The 16,218-nt window shown below is 55.4% G+C and overlaps 1 protein-coding gene across 3 annotated transcripts; it reads left to right on the top strand.

Moving 5' to 3' along the window:
- On the top strand, positions 1,824–14,583 carry UBXN6 (UBX domain protein 6). Of its 3 annotated transcripts, none has more exons than XM_018050872.1 (10): positions 1,824–2,005; positions 4,970–5,133; positions 5,713–5,777; positions 6,770–6,898; positions 10,050–10,147; positions 11,960–12,035; positions 12,733–12,817; positions 12,896–13,246; positions 13,465–13,613; positions 14,109–14,583. In XM_018050872.1, exons 1-10 carry the CDS (start codon positions 1,923–1,925, stop codon positions 14,232–14,234), a joined length of 1,326 nt encoding a protein of 441 aa, XP_017906361.1. In that variant the 5' UTR covers positions 1,824–1,922; the 3' UTR covers positions 14,235–14,583. The 3 variants fall into 3 exon arrangements, with proteins under 3 accessions (XP_017906361.1, XP_017906362.1, XP_017906363.1); XM_018050873.1 differs by lacking the exon at positions 1,824–2,005 and adding an exon at positions 2,246–2,468; XM_018050874.1 differs by lacking the exon at positions 1,824–2,005 and adding an exon at positions 2,832–2,850.

Here is a 16,218-nt window from a genome sequence, read left to right as displayed (position 1 = left end):
TAGTTGCGGTTCCCAGCTCTAGAGTTCAGGTTTAGCCGTTGTGGCGCATGGGCTTAGTTGCCCTGAGGCATGTGGGATCTTCGCAGACCAGGGATCAAACCAGTTTCCTGCATTGGCAGGCAGATTCTTTACCACTGAACCAAAAGGGAAACCTTGCCAGAGTACTTTATTATTTACTTTTTTAAAAGATTTTCTTCCATGTAGACTATTTTAAAGTCTTTACTGAATTTGTTACAATATTGTTTCTGCTTTTATGTTTTGGTTTTCTGGCCCCAAAGCATGTGGGATCTGGGGCTTCCCAGGTGGTGCTAGTGGTAAATGAGGGGAATGCAAGAGATGGAGACTCTATCCCTAGGTCAGGAAGATCTCCTGGAGTAGGAAGTCACAACCTGCTCCAGTATTCTTGCCTGGAAAATTCCATGGCCAGAGCAGCCTGGTGGGCTACAATCCACTGTGCCACAAAAAATATGACACAATTGAGCGATTCAGCACAGCACATGTTTTATTTTAGCACCCTGACCAGAGATTGAACCTGCAGCCCCTGAATGGGAAGGCTAAGTCTTAACCATTGGACTGACAGGGAAGTCCGTTTTCTGGAGTATTTTTAAAAATATCTGATAAAAATGGTTCATATAAAAAATTTTAATAAAAATGAAAACCTATCTGAGATGTTATTTCACCCACAAATACCTCAGAAAATATTTCTAGCTGAAAAAAAATTATTTTTAAACATCACTACAATGTCATTACTATTCTTGACAAAATCAACAATAGCTCCTTTATATCATCTAACACTTGGATCCAATCAAATTTCCCTGGTGGTCTCAAGCAAGCTCTTTTCCTGTGTCGGATTCTTATTTGATGTTACAAACTACGTCCACCCTCCCATCCCGTCAATCCTGTTTCCCGCTTAATTTTTCTCCATACCACTAACACCATCCACTCCACCATAGATTTTTTATTTTCTGGCTCTCCTCCAATCAAAAAGATCACGAGTTCTTTGAGGCAAGGGATTTTGTTTTCTTCACTGGTGGTACAGAACGGACTCTCAAGAACTGTTCTTAAAGAAGTAAATCTGCAGTCCATGGGGTAGCAAAGAGTCGCACACGACTTGGCGACTGAACAATAACAAAACCATGATAACGTCCGCGATTTATTCAGAGATTTCGAATTGCAGCATCGTCCTCACGACCTCTATGAAGCCAGTGCTATTCGTATACTCATTTCATAGCTAGGAAAATGAAGTTCAGGAAGGTTAAAGTTTGGGCTGCACTTCGTTGAACTCCGTCAGCACTCTGAGGATAATCTCCGATCTCTTTAAGTTAAACCCCTCGGTGTTCCGCCATCGGGGGTCCCCAAGCCCTAGCTCTGTGCGACCCATCCTCTTCATTTTTTCCCACATTGTGTTTGTTGAGGACTATTGGCGCTGACCACGTGGCTGGGTCGTGGGGACTTTGCCCCCACACAGAGTTGGGACTTTTTCACGTGACCGCTGGGTAGTCAGGGAAGGTTCTTGAGTAAATAAAAGGACAGGGCTAGCGCTTTCTCCGCGGGGTCCTCAGCCTGTCCCTCTCCCTCTTGTCTCTCCTTGGGAAACGCAGTGGAAGGCGCTCAAGCACAACCTCCTGGAAGCACCACCTCCCTCTGGAAGCACCGTCGTTGCCCCTGGCAACAGAATCCCGACGAACCACAGAGACGCGCCCCGAGAGTGCAGAGTGGTCACTTTGGGCCAGCAAGACGCAGAGATCTAGAGAGGCACGCTGCGCCGATTGTCACGTGGACTGCCCTCGCGAAGGCGGGACTTCCGGCGGCGGCGTGTTTTTTTTCCGGTTGTTGGCTCCTGCCGGCCCCTCCCGTACTGGGCCCTGCGCCCCCCCTACCCCCCCCCCGCGCGGCCCCCAGCCGCCGGGCCCCCCGCCACTATGAAGAAATTCTTCCAAGAGATCAAGGCCGACATCAAGTTCAAGAGCGCGGGACCGGGTCAGAAGCTCACGGAGTCGGCGGGGTGCGTGACAGGCGTTGAAGCTTGAGACCCGGGGACGGGGATGGGCGGGTGGGGTGGGGTGGGGCGCGGGAAGTCTAGGGAAGGCGAGGGGCGTGGAGGGGCGGCTGAGAGAACGTGGGGGACACCTCCGGGGGCGGGGCACGAGGGAGGGGTGGGAGTAGGGGGAGGGGAGGCCTCTGGGGGCGGGGCAGAGGGAGCGAGTCGAGGGGGCGGGGCTGCAGGAACTCAGGGGTCGGTTAAGAGACCCTAGTCGGTTAGGGCGGGCGGTAAGGGAGAGGCTAGGGATGCGGAGAACGGCCCCTGAAAAGTTATCGCCTAAGATCTGAGGGCATCTCGGTGATCAGAGGTTGGGGACTGATCCTGGAGAAACAAGAAGAGCTGGGGTCGCAAAAAGTCGTGAAGCTTAAGCTCCGTGGCGATAGAGAACTGGGCCTTGGTTGTGGGGCAGGAGGGTGGACGGGAGGTGAGGATCCGGAGGGCTTAGGCGTTGTTGGAGGTGTGGTCAGGCTTGGGAGGTGCTGGTGAACTGCGGGAGGGTGGGGGAGGTGAGTGGCGTTGTGAGGGGCTGTAGAAGGTCTGGGAGGAGAAGGGAGGCAGGTGGGTGGAGGTTAGGACCTGGGGGACTCCGACTAGAAGGAGATGGTGGTCCTCCTCGTGGGTGATCGCTGAGTGGCCTGAAGGCTCCGGAGGGAGACCTGGGAGGGGAGGGAAGGTGGCCTGCACTTCCAGGCCTCTGTAACTTGACTGGGGAGAACTTGAAGAGAGGGGCCTGGGGCCACACTGGAGACTCCGTGGGGAAGTGTGAGGGGCCAGTGCTGAGCAGAAGATAGTGATGAGCTGGAGAGGTAAGGTGGATGGGCTGAGAAGGCTCCACTGTGGGGAGGGATGAGCAGACGGAGTCTAGAAGGAGCTGGGATTCCTACAGGGAGATACAGAGAGGGCTTGGGGGCCCGAGGGGGTTTAGGATGGGGGGTGACTTAAGAAAGTTGTCAGCCTGGGGAGGGGGGGTCTGTGAGGCATAATGGAAGGGATTGTGAAGAGGTGGGGGCTGGGAGGAGAGACTGGGTGGCTGGCAGTAAGGGTTGGTGAGGGAATGCTGAGGCACTGGGGTGGGTGAGGGAGAGTGGGTGCATGGTAAGGACATCCAGGCATCTGTCATGAGGCTTGGGGGTTCCCTGGGGTTCTTGGGAAGGGATCACTGAGTGGGGTGAAGGAGGCCCATGAGGGCCAGATCTGTGAGTCAGGAAAGTGCAGGTCCCGGGAGCCTGGGGGTAGAGGGGTAGAGGAGGACCCCTTTAAAGGGGCCCAGGGACAGTCGTGGGCCAAACAGGGGAGTCCAATAATTTGTCCATCAAGTAGTGAGTGGAGGTGGGAGCTGGAGCAGCTGGGACTGTGTGTGACTGGAAGGAGGTGAGGGCTGATGGTTTTGTCAGACTGGAAGCCTGGAAGGAGAGGGGAGGGAAGTCATGTGGAAATTTGGGCTTCTGTGATGTGCCTGGAGCCAGCCTGGAGATGCAGGGTGTGTGTACAGCTAACTGTCGTGGCATGAGAATCCCTGCCCTCTTCAGGGCTCCCCTTCCTGTGAGGGGAGGTGGACAAGTAAGCCAGTATATAAATGACGGAAGGTTGGCCATGAAGGGAAAAAAACAAGGTTGAGATTGCCAGCGATGCTGGGGACTGTTAGGTGGTCTGAGAATGTCTCTCTAAGAAGGGGAAGTTTGAGCTCAGATTTAGCCGTGTGGAAATCAACCCATACCATACACATGCATGCACTGTTGAAGTAGCCCCTGTCCGTCCCAGGAAGAATACTCCCCCAGAAAGCAGAGTGCGAAGGTCCTGTGGTGGAAGAGCAGCAGAGCAAAGATGGGAGCAAATGAGGGAAAGGGGCAGCTCGTGCAGGGCCTGTGTTTGCAACAGGGTTTTGTCGTTCTTGGGGTGAGGGGGCTGTGTATGCAGAGGAGTGACTGGGTTTTAGAAGAACCCCTCTGGCTGCCAGGATGAGCCATGAAGGGAGGAGGGGGGAGTGAAAGGTTTGGAAAATGATGCTTTTATGGAAAGGTGGGGCTTGGGCAGAGCTATCCATACGTGACTTTTCTGTTCTTCAGCCTGAAACTTTCAGCTGTGGACAGGGTGGGCAAGAGGATCAGGGATCAGAAAAGAGGGCTGCCCTGGGTGTCTGAGCAGAGAGGGGAACTGGGGGGGGGGGTGTGTGCAGCAAGGCCATCAACGCAGATTCTTGGCTCCCTCTTGAGATATAGCATAGATGATTCCAGCTCCCAAAGGGAGAGTCCTGAGGGAAGGAGAGCAAGGCAGAGTCAGACCTGGGTGGGAGGCAGGACTCTGCTGGAATGAGGAGGAGGCCAGGTCATTTCCCGGCTGGGTCAGGGCTGGAGGGTGCCCATCTTACAGGGCAATCACCCTGCTTCCCAGGGTGGAGGCAATATAAAACCAAATCTCTGAAGCCTGCCTCACACAGGGCCTATGTGCAGCCTGGCATACTGCCCCAGCTTCCATGAGCCTCTGGGGCTTGTGAGAGAGTGGCTGGAGCCCTCGCAGGGAGGAACATTGCCCTGAGGAATAGACATGATGAGCCTTAGCTCCTGGCATGCTGTCTACCTGGCACACAGTTGGTGCTCAGTAGACGAAGTCTGGATGGGTCTTACCCTTGTAGACAATAGGGGTGGAAACTCTCCCATGGGGAAGGGGGCACACGGTGGGTGTGCTCTCCCCCTGCCTGACAGGTGACGACTCCGAGGCCCAGACCAGGGCAGGATTTGCCCAGAAGGGCCAAGCAGGGAATAGAACCACCATCTGCCTCCAGGGGCTCCTCTGTCAGCGTTAGAACCACTGTCTGGTGGCCCCCAGGGAAGAGGCACGGCTGTGTCTGCTGAGACAGGAGGAGGAGGGGACAGAAACTCTCCTGCCAACCCCATGTCACCTCGCCATCCCCTTGTGTCTCCTCAGGGAGAAGGCCCCCAAAGAGAAGCCCAGCCAGCCACCAGTCCGGCAGCCCCGCCAGGGACCCACCAATGAGGCACAGATGGCGGCAGCGGCGGCCCTGGCCCGGCTGGAGCAGAAGCAGCCCCGGGCACGGGGCCCCACATCTCAGGACTCCATCCGGAACCAGGGTGAGCCTCAACTGTCCTCCAGCCATGGTGGGGGGACATGGGGCAGGTGGAGCAGGCCTATCTCCACTGTCCTCTGGGCGATCCTCTGCTTCTCACAGGTCCTGGAGCCTTCGGGCTCCCACACTTTGAGGTAGGAGGAGGTTTAAATCACAGTTGTGAGGAAGATCCCCTGGAGAAGGAAATGGCACTCCACTCCAGTATTCTTGCCTGGAGAATTCCACGGACAGAGGAGCCTGGCAGGCTACCATCCATGGGGTCTCACAGAATCATACATGACTGAGCAACTAACACTTTTACCACAAAGGGGAAGTGCTAGTGAAAAGGCTGAGGAGGGGTCTGTCTGTGACCTGGGGCAGGGATGTCTGGGATGGTGGAAGGAGACAGAACCAGGACTTGGAGCAGGAGGAGGGCATGGTCTGGTGCAGCCTGAGCCTGGGGGCGTGGAGAGGTGTGGGGGCCGGGAGGACCTCGAGCTGGAAGGACTAGAGTGTGACCCATGTGAGGATTCAGGCCTGGACGGGGCGTGCAGGATCACTCCACACACCGGCCTGTTCTCTGTTTCCCTGCCTCTCCCCACAGTGAGAAAGGAACTCCGAGCTGAAGCAACGGTCAGCGGGAACCCAGAGGCCCCAGGGAGCAACACGGTAAGGACACTGTGGCAACAGCGGTGGGGACCCCCAAAGTGGGGCCTGGGGAGGGGGACCTGGAGGGCCTGCTTGGGCTCTTTCCTGCTGTGGTCTGATTGGTGCCCAGTCCTGAGCTATAAGCATCTGCTGCTGGGGATGAGAAGGAGATGCAGCTGTCAGGGTGGATCGAAGTCACCTCTGGCCTCAGGGTACTGAGGCAGGTTAGGGAACCCCGTGGTGGAGGGTGGTGTCATCTGGGACCTGCATGCGTGGCGCATAATGAAACCAAACCCAAGTGCCGGGGGAGGGGCTGCACGTCCATTCAGTCACTCCCCTATAGCCACACGCGGGGTGGAGCTGTTATAGTTCTCATTTTTCAGAAGAGAAAACTGAGGTTCAGAGAGCCCAGTGTCCTCAGTTTGCACCTCGAAACCAGCAGGGGCAGGACTGGAATTCCCAGGCTGTCTGACTCCAAAGCCCTTTCCCTTAGCACTGCCCTCTGCTGCTTTCCTTGGTGGTGGGGCACACAGAGACTGGTGTAATCTGTGAGGCCTTCCTGGAGGAGGCAGGCCTTAATGGAGAGCTTGGCGGAAGGGGTGTTCTGATCAGCACCACCCGTGAGGCCAGACTGAGTTTTAGAAAGGAAGGAACCTTGAAGATGACCTAGGAATTGAGTTGCAGACTGAGGCCGGGACTCACCCAGGGCACCGTTGACCCCCTGACTCCCTTTCCAAAGCCCATTCCTCACTCCTCAGTCAGGGAGAGCAGGAGCCTTCGGTTGAGCACTTGCTCTGTGTCCAGAGATGCTCTCTGCTTACCTTGTTGAATTCTGAGTTGGTCCCTCGAGGACATCTTACAGCCCTGAAGATGAGCTCTGAGGGACTTGGGCTCTGGGCCACAGTGTTCCACAGTAGGCTGCCTGGTTCCCAGGGCCACGCTCTCAGGACTGTGGTACTCAGGGTGGCCTTTGTCCACAGTCCAGGCTCAGACACTTTCCCCCATCTTCTCAGGCGCCAGAGCCCAAAGAGGAAGGCTCGGCCCACCTGGCGGTGCCCGGAGTATACTTCACCTGCCCTCTCACAGGGGCCATCCTAAGGAAGGACCAGCGGGACGCCCGCATCAGAGAGGCCATTCTCATGGTGAGTGCCTGCCCCTATGCCTGAACCGCCCCCGGAAGTCTGGAAGGCCCGGCAGCCCCTGCAGCATCACCACCTGGGTGTGCTCCGGTTCTGTGCTAACCTCCCTCACCTATGGGACAGAATTCACAGTCCGGGAGGGTAGGTGGAGAAAGCCACCTCCACCCTCCCCAGGGCACCAGCTTCGAGCATGTTATATCCGTTTTCAGAGATGCTCGAAATACAAACTACCGAGGTATCTGTATCTCCTACATGGGCTGCATTTTTGTTTTACATAAAAATCAATCTGCCATTCACATCTGACATGGAACTGCAACGTTTATCAGTACAGGAAGAACTTCCATATAATTTTTTTTTTCTTAAAATTCTGTATTTGGAAATAATTCCAAATCTGAAGGAAAACTACGAGAACAGAAAGAACACCTGAATCTCCTTCACCTGGGGCGGGAGTGACCTATTACAGTTCCAACAGATTATTACAAATATTACAAATGCAGTGCTTCCAGACAGCACATCTCTGCCCTCACAGTTCTGGAAGTTACAAGTGGGCTACAGTCAAGATGGCCACAGGGTGATGTGCCTTCTGGGAGCCCTGGGGATTCAGGCTGTTTGTGTGCTGTTCCTTCTCCTCCTTCACGGCCAGCTGAGCCAGGCCAGGCCTTTCCCAGCTGCCCGCTCTCTGCTTCTTTCTGTCTCTTCCCCCTCTTATTGGGTTCACCTGGTAATCCCAGTTAATCTCCTTATCTTAAGGTCCGCTAATCATCAGCCTTAACTCCATCTGTACAACCCCTGCTCCGTAACCTACATTCTCCCAGGTTCCAGGGATGAAATTACAAATACCTGTGTCATTCTCCCCACCTTACCCAAATCTGCCAGTTGTTAACGTTTTTACCTCATTTGCTCTGTCACCCCTCTCTGGGTTTTTTTTGCCACACCGCATGTGGGATCTTAGTTCCCCTGCTAGGGATGGAACCCCCACACTTTGCATTGGAAGCACAGAGTCTTCACCACTGGACCGTCGTGGAAGTCCCTCCATTTTTTTCTGAGCAGTTTGAAAGTCTGCTTTCTCCATAGTGAGTGCACGGTGACTCCTGTAAATTGTCGCTTGACTAACCAGCACTGTGTTGATGAACATGTAGGAAGTTTCCAATGTTTCACTAGAAAGGACAGTATTGATGCTGAAAACCTGGTCTTCTGTACAGCACTTCAGGTTCCATTCCGGAAGCTGAGTTGCTGGAACAAAGAACATCTGCATCAGGCTTTGGTAGTTGTCACCAGGTGATCCTCCATAGTTTGTCCCGATTCACTCTTTCCCCAGCATTGTGGGAGAAGGTTCCCATTTGCCCTGTCTCCTGACTGTCACTGTGGGTGACCAAATGTTCATTGTCTCCACCCAGATTGATAGGTAAAAACAACGTCTCAGCAGTTTTTAGTTTGCGTCTCCCTTTTTAGGGTTAGGTTGTCTGTGTTTCATATGAGGATGCATCTTTTGAGCATTTCTGTATTGGGTATTTTTTAAATTATTGATTTGTAGGCACTCTTTACATATTAGCAAAATGAGGTTTTTGTCTATGATCTGGGGATATTTTATGCCAGGTGTTTTTTTTTTTTTTTTTCCTCCAGCTTATTTTTATATTCTGCTTGTGGTCACATAGCCATGCAGAAATTTTTTCTATGTAATTCAATGCATCGATTTTTATTTATGGCTTCCAGGTTTTGTGGCATACTTAGAAAAGCCTTCCCCACTAAAGAATTAAAACAGTTCTTCTGTGGTTTTTCTAGTGCTATTCTGTTTTGCTTTTTAATGTTTAAAGGTTTGCTCCAACTAGAATTTATCCCTGTGTAGAATACGATGCATGCAGCTAGGGCTATTTTCATTTTCAAAAAATTTTTATTGGAGTATAGTTAATTTACAGTGTTGTGTGTGTTTATTTTTTCCCCAGATAGTTACCCATTTTTCCCCAGTCCTTATTTGTTGAATACCTGTCTTGGCCACTGTGAAGTCCACCCCCATCACAACATGAATACCTACATGGATGTTGTGTTCCTTTGTCCCTTGTCTGTTCACATGCCCTGGTCCTAATTTAAATGAGGCTGCGGGCTGCCTGGATACTTCTGAGAACAGCACTGAGAGCTGCAGCTCTTTGCTGGGGGTGGGTGTGCTTGTCCCAAGGCGGCTGGTGTAGGGGCCGTCAGCCTGGCTCAGCCATATCCTGAGGACGCCCCCCCTGCCCCCATCTCACAGCTGCTGCTTTGCAGACCCACTTTCTTGGCCCGTCTGAGCCTTTTTGTCTTATGCTGGTAACTTAACTGGCAGACTGAACAGGGTCCAGATTTGAAGTCCCCAGGAGAGTTGACCCAGTTCACATCAGACGTCAAGTGACACATACATGACTGCTGAAGGCTGACCCCCACTGTAGTTCAGAGAGGCGGGCCGGGGCAGGCAGAGGCTCCACACTACCTTCCAGGAGCTCTGGCTGGGCTGCTGCGGGGGTGCATAGGTAGATCTGAGTGGCCAGGTGGTCTCTGCCCTGATCCATCACCTCTAGTGACCCCACTGTTCACCCCCACCACTGTTCAGGGAGAGCAGATGTGTTTGGGGCTGCCATAGGTACCAGCCCCACTGGCCATATAACTGCTGACTTTCTGGGGCTGCAGAAAAACAAGACCCCATGGTGAGGCTGCGTGCCTAGCTGTCCAGAGTGCGAACACACTTGCTGCCTGACCTGGCTCCTCTCCTCAGTGACCCATTCTCAGTCTCTCCCTACTGGGATGCTGTTTGCAGGGTCCCTGGGGTCACCCAGAGGCTAGGCCAGCTGAGGGATCAAACATGGCCCCTCCAATCCCCAGGGAGGCAGGTGCCACCCCCAAGGCAGGGGGACGAGTCAGTGGCGTCTCCACTGTTTTGCCTCCCTGACTGTGCACTGGGCAGCCGCAGGTCACAGACCTTTTTTGCATTCTGTTTCGGCCACTTCAGTCTGTTTCTAGAACGTCCCTTGCAGGGCTGGGGGATTAGGAGAGGCAGTGCGTCTGCAGTGGCCAGCGGGTTCCAGACATGCTGCCAGTGCGTGCTGAGAGCCGGCCACTCAGCCAGTGTGGCCCCCAGGCTCCCCGGAGGGTGCTTCCTGACCCACTGCTTTCTTCACTCCCCCAGCACTTCTCCACTGACCCAGTGGCTGCCTCCATCATGAAGATCCACACGTTCAACAAAGACCGGGACCGGGTGAAGCTGGGCGTGGACACCATCGCCAAGTGAGTGGGCAGCCCTCTCCCACCAGGCGCCAACTCCTGCTGAGGAGGCCTGTAGGGAGCATAGCCCTCTCCCTGGACCCTCGGGGAAGGGGTCTGGCCTCTCTGGGGCCATTTATCAGTCTTTAAAATGAAGAGGTTTACTGCATCAGTTCAGTTCAGTCGCTCAGTCATTTCCAACTCTGCAACCCCATGGACTGTAGCACACCAGGCTTCCCGGTCCATCAGCAACTCCCAGAGCTTACTCAAACTCACGTCTATTGAGTCAGTGATGCCATCCAACCATCTCATCCTCTGTCATCCCCTTCTCCTCCTGCCTTCAATCTTTCTCAGCATCAGGGTCTTTTCTAGTGAGTTAGTTCTTTGTATCAGGTGGCCAAAGTATTGGAGTTTAGGTTCAGCATCAGTCCTTCCAATGAATATTCAGGACTGATTTCCTTTAGGATGGACTGGTTGGATCTCCTTGCAGTCCAAGGGACTCTCAAAAGTCTTCTCCAACACCACACTTTAAAAGCATCAGTTCTTTAGGTCTTCAGTTCAGTTCAGTTCAGTTGCTCAGTCGTGTCCGACTCTTTGCGACCCCATGAATTGCAGCACGCCAGGCCTCCCTGTCCATCACCATCTCCTGGAGTTCACTCAGACTCATGTCCATCGAGTCCGTGATGCCATCCAGCCATCCCATCCTTGGTCGTCCCCTTCTCCTTCTGCCCCCTATCCCTCCCAGCATCAGAATCTTTTCCAATGAGTCAACTCTTCGCATGAGGTGGCCAAAGTACTGGAGTTTCAGCTTTAGCATCATTCCCTCCAAAGAAATCCAGGGTTGATCGCCTTCAGAATGGACTGGTTGGATCTCCTTGCAGTCCAAGGGACTCTCGAGAGTCTTCTCCAACACCACAGTTCAAAAGCATCAATTCTTTGGCGCTCAGCCTTCTTCACAGTCCAACTCTCACATCCATACATGACCACAGGAAAAACCATAGCCTTGACTAGACAGATCTTAGTCGGCAAAGTAATGTCCCTGCTTTTGAATATGCTATCTAGGTTGGTCATAAGTTTTCTTCCAAGGAGTAAGCGTCTTTTAATTTCATGGCTGCAGTCAACCATCTGCGGTGATTTTGGAGCCCCCAAAAATAAAGTCTGACACTGTTTCCACTGTTTCCCCATCTATTTCCCATGAAGTGATGGGACCGGATGCCATGGTCTTCGTTTTCTGAATGTTGAGCTTTAAGCCAGCTTTTTCACTCTCCTCTTTCACTTTCATCAAGAGGCTTTTTAGCTCCTCTTCACTTTCTGCCATAAGGGTGGTGTCATCTGCATATCTGAGGTTATTGATCTTTCTCCCGGCAGTCTTGATTCCAGCTTGTGTTTCTTCCAGCCCAGCATTTCTCTTAGCTTTCTTTATAATCCAGCTCTCACATCCATACATGACTACTGGATAAACCATAGCTTTGACTAGACAGACCTTGCATCAGGGGTTCCCAACCCTGGCTTCCTATTGGGATCATCAGAAGAGAATGAAGAGGCAGGGTCACCCTGTTCCTCTTATTGAGCAGGTCTGGGTGGGGGTGCTGCTCAGGAGCCCCCCAAGCTGGGGGACCTCCAGGGACCCATCAGCTCCAGAGGCCGTTACTCTGGCCCTGCCCCGCTTCACCCACCGTGGTGGATCATTGGTGCCCTGGGAAGGCAGGACCGAAGGGGAGGCCTGGTGTGCCAGGGGTTGGGCTCTGTGGGGTATCCAGGTATGATGGCACCTTGCTTGGGGTCACCCTTAATGAGGTGGCGTGGCTCTGAGCTGTCGGCCCCTGTCCACCCTAGGTACCTGGACAACATCCACCTGCACCCAGAGGAGGAGAAGTACCGAAAGATCAAGGTGCAGAACAAGGTGTTCCAGGTGAGGGTTGCTGGCAGAGGGGCTTGGCCTGGTGTGACTGGGCCCATGAGGCCCCCCAGGACCCAAGCCATCACAGGGAGCAACTGGCTTGCAGACAGCCTGGGATGGGGGCTGAAGCTAGCTGCAGAAGGGCCCCTGCTTGGCGGGTGGGTGACGGGGGCACAGTGGGGGGCAGTCCAGGCGGGCTGAGGTGGTGGGTGGGAGGGTGGGCTCTCTGAGCACCATACACCCTCTGCCCTGCCCACCACCCACAGTGTAGTGTGAGTTCTCTTTGAGTTAGTTGAGAGAACATCAGCACTGGGGAGGTTTTCCACACAAAGGCAGGCTTCTGGCATCTGTGGAGAAAGTGGCCCACCACCCTGGCCTGTGGTGCCTACCCCTGTGGCCGGCAGGGCCCCACTTGCTTCTGGTGGCCCCCACCTGAGTCCAGCATCACACAGCTGGCCTGCCCCACCTTTGGCACTCCCTCCTCATGTTGTCCTTTGGCTCTTCAGCCTCCTTCACCCTGGTGTTGACCTTTCGCAGTCCTGGGCCCTCTGTGAGCTCAGCCCCTCAGACGGCTTCAGGGGTTCAGCCTGTCCAGGGACAGCAGCTACACTGAGACCAGGGACTCTGGGCTGGGAGGGCCAGGGTGGGCAGTCTTGTGGGGCACAGGGAGGCCCCAAGGGTCCCATGTGACCTCTGCCTCCGCTCTCAGGAGCGCATTCACTGCCTGGAAGGGACCCACGAGTTTTTTGAGGCCATCGGCTTCCAGAAGGTGCTGCTTCCAATCCCTGACCAGGGTAAGAGCCCAGAGTTGGGGCGGGAGGGTCCGGTGAGGGGTCTCCCTGACTAGGCAGTGACGTTTCTGCATGTTCCAGATGGCCCCGAGGAGTTCTATGTGCTGAGCGAGGCCGCTCTGGCCCAGCCTCAGAGTCTGGAGCGCCACAAGGAGCAGCTGCTGAGCGCCGAGCCTGTGCGCGCCACTTTGGCCCGCCAGCGCCGTGTCTTCCGGCCCTCGCCCCTGGCCTCGCAGTTCGACCTGCCCGCGGACTTCTTCAACCTCACGGCCGAGGAGATCAAGCGGGAGCAGCGGCTGCGGTCGGAGGCCGTGGAGCGGCTGAGCGTGCTACGGACCAAGGCCATGCGTGAGCGGGAGGAGCAGCGGGAGATGCGCAAGTACACGTACACGCTGCTGCGCGTGCGCCTCCCCGATGGCTGCTTGCTGCAGGGTGCGTTCTGGGCACCTGTGTGGTACCCCTGGGCTGCGTTCGTCCCCGAGGAGGTGTGCGTGCGCGTCCCCGAAAGCTGCAGGGTGCAGGGTGTGTGCTGGGCGCCCGGGGGCCTCTCTGGGCTGCGCTCGTCCCCGGGAGGAGGCTGAGGGCTCGCGGCCGGCTAGTGCAGAGGGGCTCCCGCGAGCTCCGGCGCCACTCGACTGTCCCACCCCTAGGGACCTTCTACGCCCGGGAACGGGTGGCGGTGCTGTATGGGTTTGTCCGGGAGGCCTTGCAGAACGACTGGCTGCCCTTTGAGCTGCTGGCCTCAGGCGGACAGAAGCTGTCGGAAGATGAGAACCTGGCCTTCAACGAATGTGGGCTGGTGAGTGACGGCTCCCCGCAGGTTAGCCCGACTCTCTGGGCTCTTGTTAAATCAGCACAAGCCCCCAAGAGGGGATGGGATGGTACTGGGGAGGTGTCTCTGGGTTAAGACCCACCATCCCACTTGTGGTGTGGCCTTGAGTAACTTCTCTCTGTAAAATGGAAATGTGCCAAGTGTGTTGAGAGTCCTCTGCAAAGCAGAGACAAGAAGGCATTCAAAATGCAGGAATTCCTTGAGAGGATGAAGGAGGGGGCCGGATTGTGGTCAGACCCTGATTCAGGGAGACTGGGAAGGAGGCCTGGAGAAGAAGTGCCAACTGCTGCCCCAGGCTGGGTGGGCTTCAGCCAGGCCACGGGGCAGTCCTCATCTGATGAGCCCTTGAGGGCACAGCGGCGCTATCACCCGTGGGGAGCAACCCTGGGCGAGTGTGGCCTGGGCTCCAGAGGGGAGATTTGAATGTGAAGCTGGAGCTCTGCGCCTCTCACCCTGCTGCAGGTGCCCTCTGCCCTCCTGACCTTCTCGTGGGACGCGGCTGTGCTTGAGGACATCAGGGCTGCAGGCACCCAGCCAGACATGTCTATCCTGAAACCTGAGCTCCTGTCGGCCATTGAGAAGCTCTAGTGAAATAAAGCAGGGTTGGCTCAGCCCCACCGTGGGTCTGCCTCGTGCTGTCCTCCACGTTTTCCCATCCCGGTCCCCCTACCTCCTCCAGAACCACTCGCCCTGCCCACGGGGCACTGCGGGCATGAAGTGGGTGCTGGCTGGCCGGGCACACAGCCATGACCACCGCCAGGAGAGGGCATCACTAGTAATCTCTTTAACAGAAGCCGTGGGCGCCTCCCAGGCAGAGCAGCCTGCAGCCCCGGCCAGGATCCTGTGTGCTCCAGGGTAACTGGCCAAGGGAGGCCTGGGCCTGTCAGGACAAGTTCTGTAAAGTTATAAACCTGAATAAACAGGATGTTGACTAGTTTCCTGGTGGAGTTCAAGTTGTGGGAGGCAGGGTCAGCAGCTGTGGAACCACCAGTGAGCAAGGCTGGCTGTGACTCCTGGTGAAGCAGGGTCAGGTGGACACCTGCTCTGGGATGGTACCTGAGGTCCCAGGAGCCCCTCATGTCCTAGGCGAGCTCTTCACTTCCCCTGCTTTCCTGTGTTGTCCCCACTGTCTACGAGCCAGCCCTGCTGAGGGCTCCTGGGGCCAGAGCCCGTGAACATGACATTATGTGCCAGAGGGGCTTGGGGTGTGGTTAAGGACGAACTAGGGGACTGTCCTGGGTTATGCAGTGAGCCTAGGTGTCCCCATGGGAGCTCTAACATGTGGAAGGAAGTAAAGATGGGAGATGTGACGCTGCAGGTCTTGAAGATGGAGGAGGGGCTTCTAACAGCTGCAAAAAGCAGAAATGGGGTTCTCCCTTCCAAAAGAATGGGTTCTTCTGGAAGAATGAAATGGGGTTCTCCCGTTCCAGAAGAAACCATCCCTCCCCTCAATTTAACCCAGCGAGGCCCTCATGAGACTTCTGCCCCTAGAACTGTTAGGAACAACACGTGGGTGCTTTGTCACAGCAGCCACAGGGATCTAACAGACAGGAAAACAAAGGTCTGGAAGGTAGACGACCTGCCCTGTCTGGACCCCGCCTTCATGGAGGCCAGTGGTGACTGGCTCTCTGGCCACTGTGAGGTGAGAGCTTCCAGGCCCCCGATGTGATTAGACATAAAAATTTCCTGTAACCCAGAGCCACTGAGTAGCCCCCACACAAGCTGTGCCTCACACTTGGGCAGCCCGCAGCTGTCCTCACATGGGGGCAGGACCTGGGCCCACCCTCCTTGGCTGCCTGATCCCCAGAACCTGCTAGTGGGTAGACGGTAAATTGTCAGGTGGCAACTAGCAAGGTTAAAGGCACTTAACCATGATTGAGGCTAGCGACCACACCCACAGGTGGGAGCTGCACCCATGCCTCACCCGTGCCAGCAACCTGCAGCACTTATTCCCAGGTGGGGCCAGGGTCCGCACCCCACCCCCACAGAGCTGGAGGGAGAGACCCTCTCCAGGAGGATCAGGGTGCTGCCAGGAGAGGCAGGCCCGGGGTGGGGTGGGGGTCTTAGCTAGCAGATGGCGTGGCCCCCAAGGGCGGGGTCATGTTGCCCCACCTCGTGGTTGAGGCATCCAGTCTGAACAGGTACTCATGCTGAGATGCCAGCTGACTCTTCTTCCAACAAAACAACGTGCTGTGAAGGGCTAGCAGGACTGGAGCCTGGTTCCAATAGTCGGAATTCTGCCAGAGCCTCGCTGCCCCAGGCCCTCGGTACATGCTGAGATGCCTCTGCTGGGCCCGTCATAGCCCTGTCCTAGGGCCGCTCCAGGGTCCAGTAGGTGCAGCGCCTGGCTCCACAATTCCTAGCTTCAGCACTCCCGAGGTTGGGAACACCCTCTGCCCACCCACCAAGGGGCAGGAGGGGTTAACCAGCACAAGCACCTGCCAAGGAGCCCAGCCCTGAATGAGGTAAGCAGAGAGGCCAAGGACCTCACAACAAAGAGATGGGACAGAACTTGTACGAAGCGTTGAACTTTAAACAAAGGCCACAGGTCCACGCATGGGGGAACTGGGGG

The sequence above is a fragment of the Capra hircus genome, chromosome 7 (genome assembly GCF_001704415.2).
Source record: "Capra hircus breed San Clemente chromosome 7, ASM170441v1, whole genome shotgun sequence".
Lineage (NCBI taxonomy): Eukaryota > Metazoa > Chordata > Mammalia > Artiodactyla > Bovidae > Capra > Capra hircus.
This window is presented reverse-complemented; position numbering and strand designations above follow the sequence as displayed.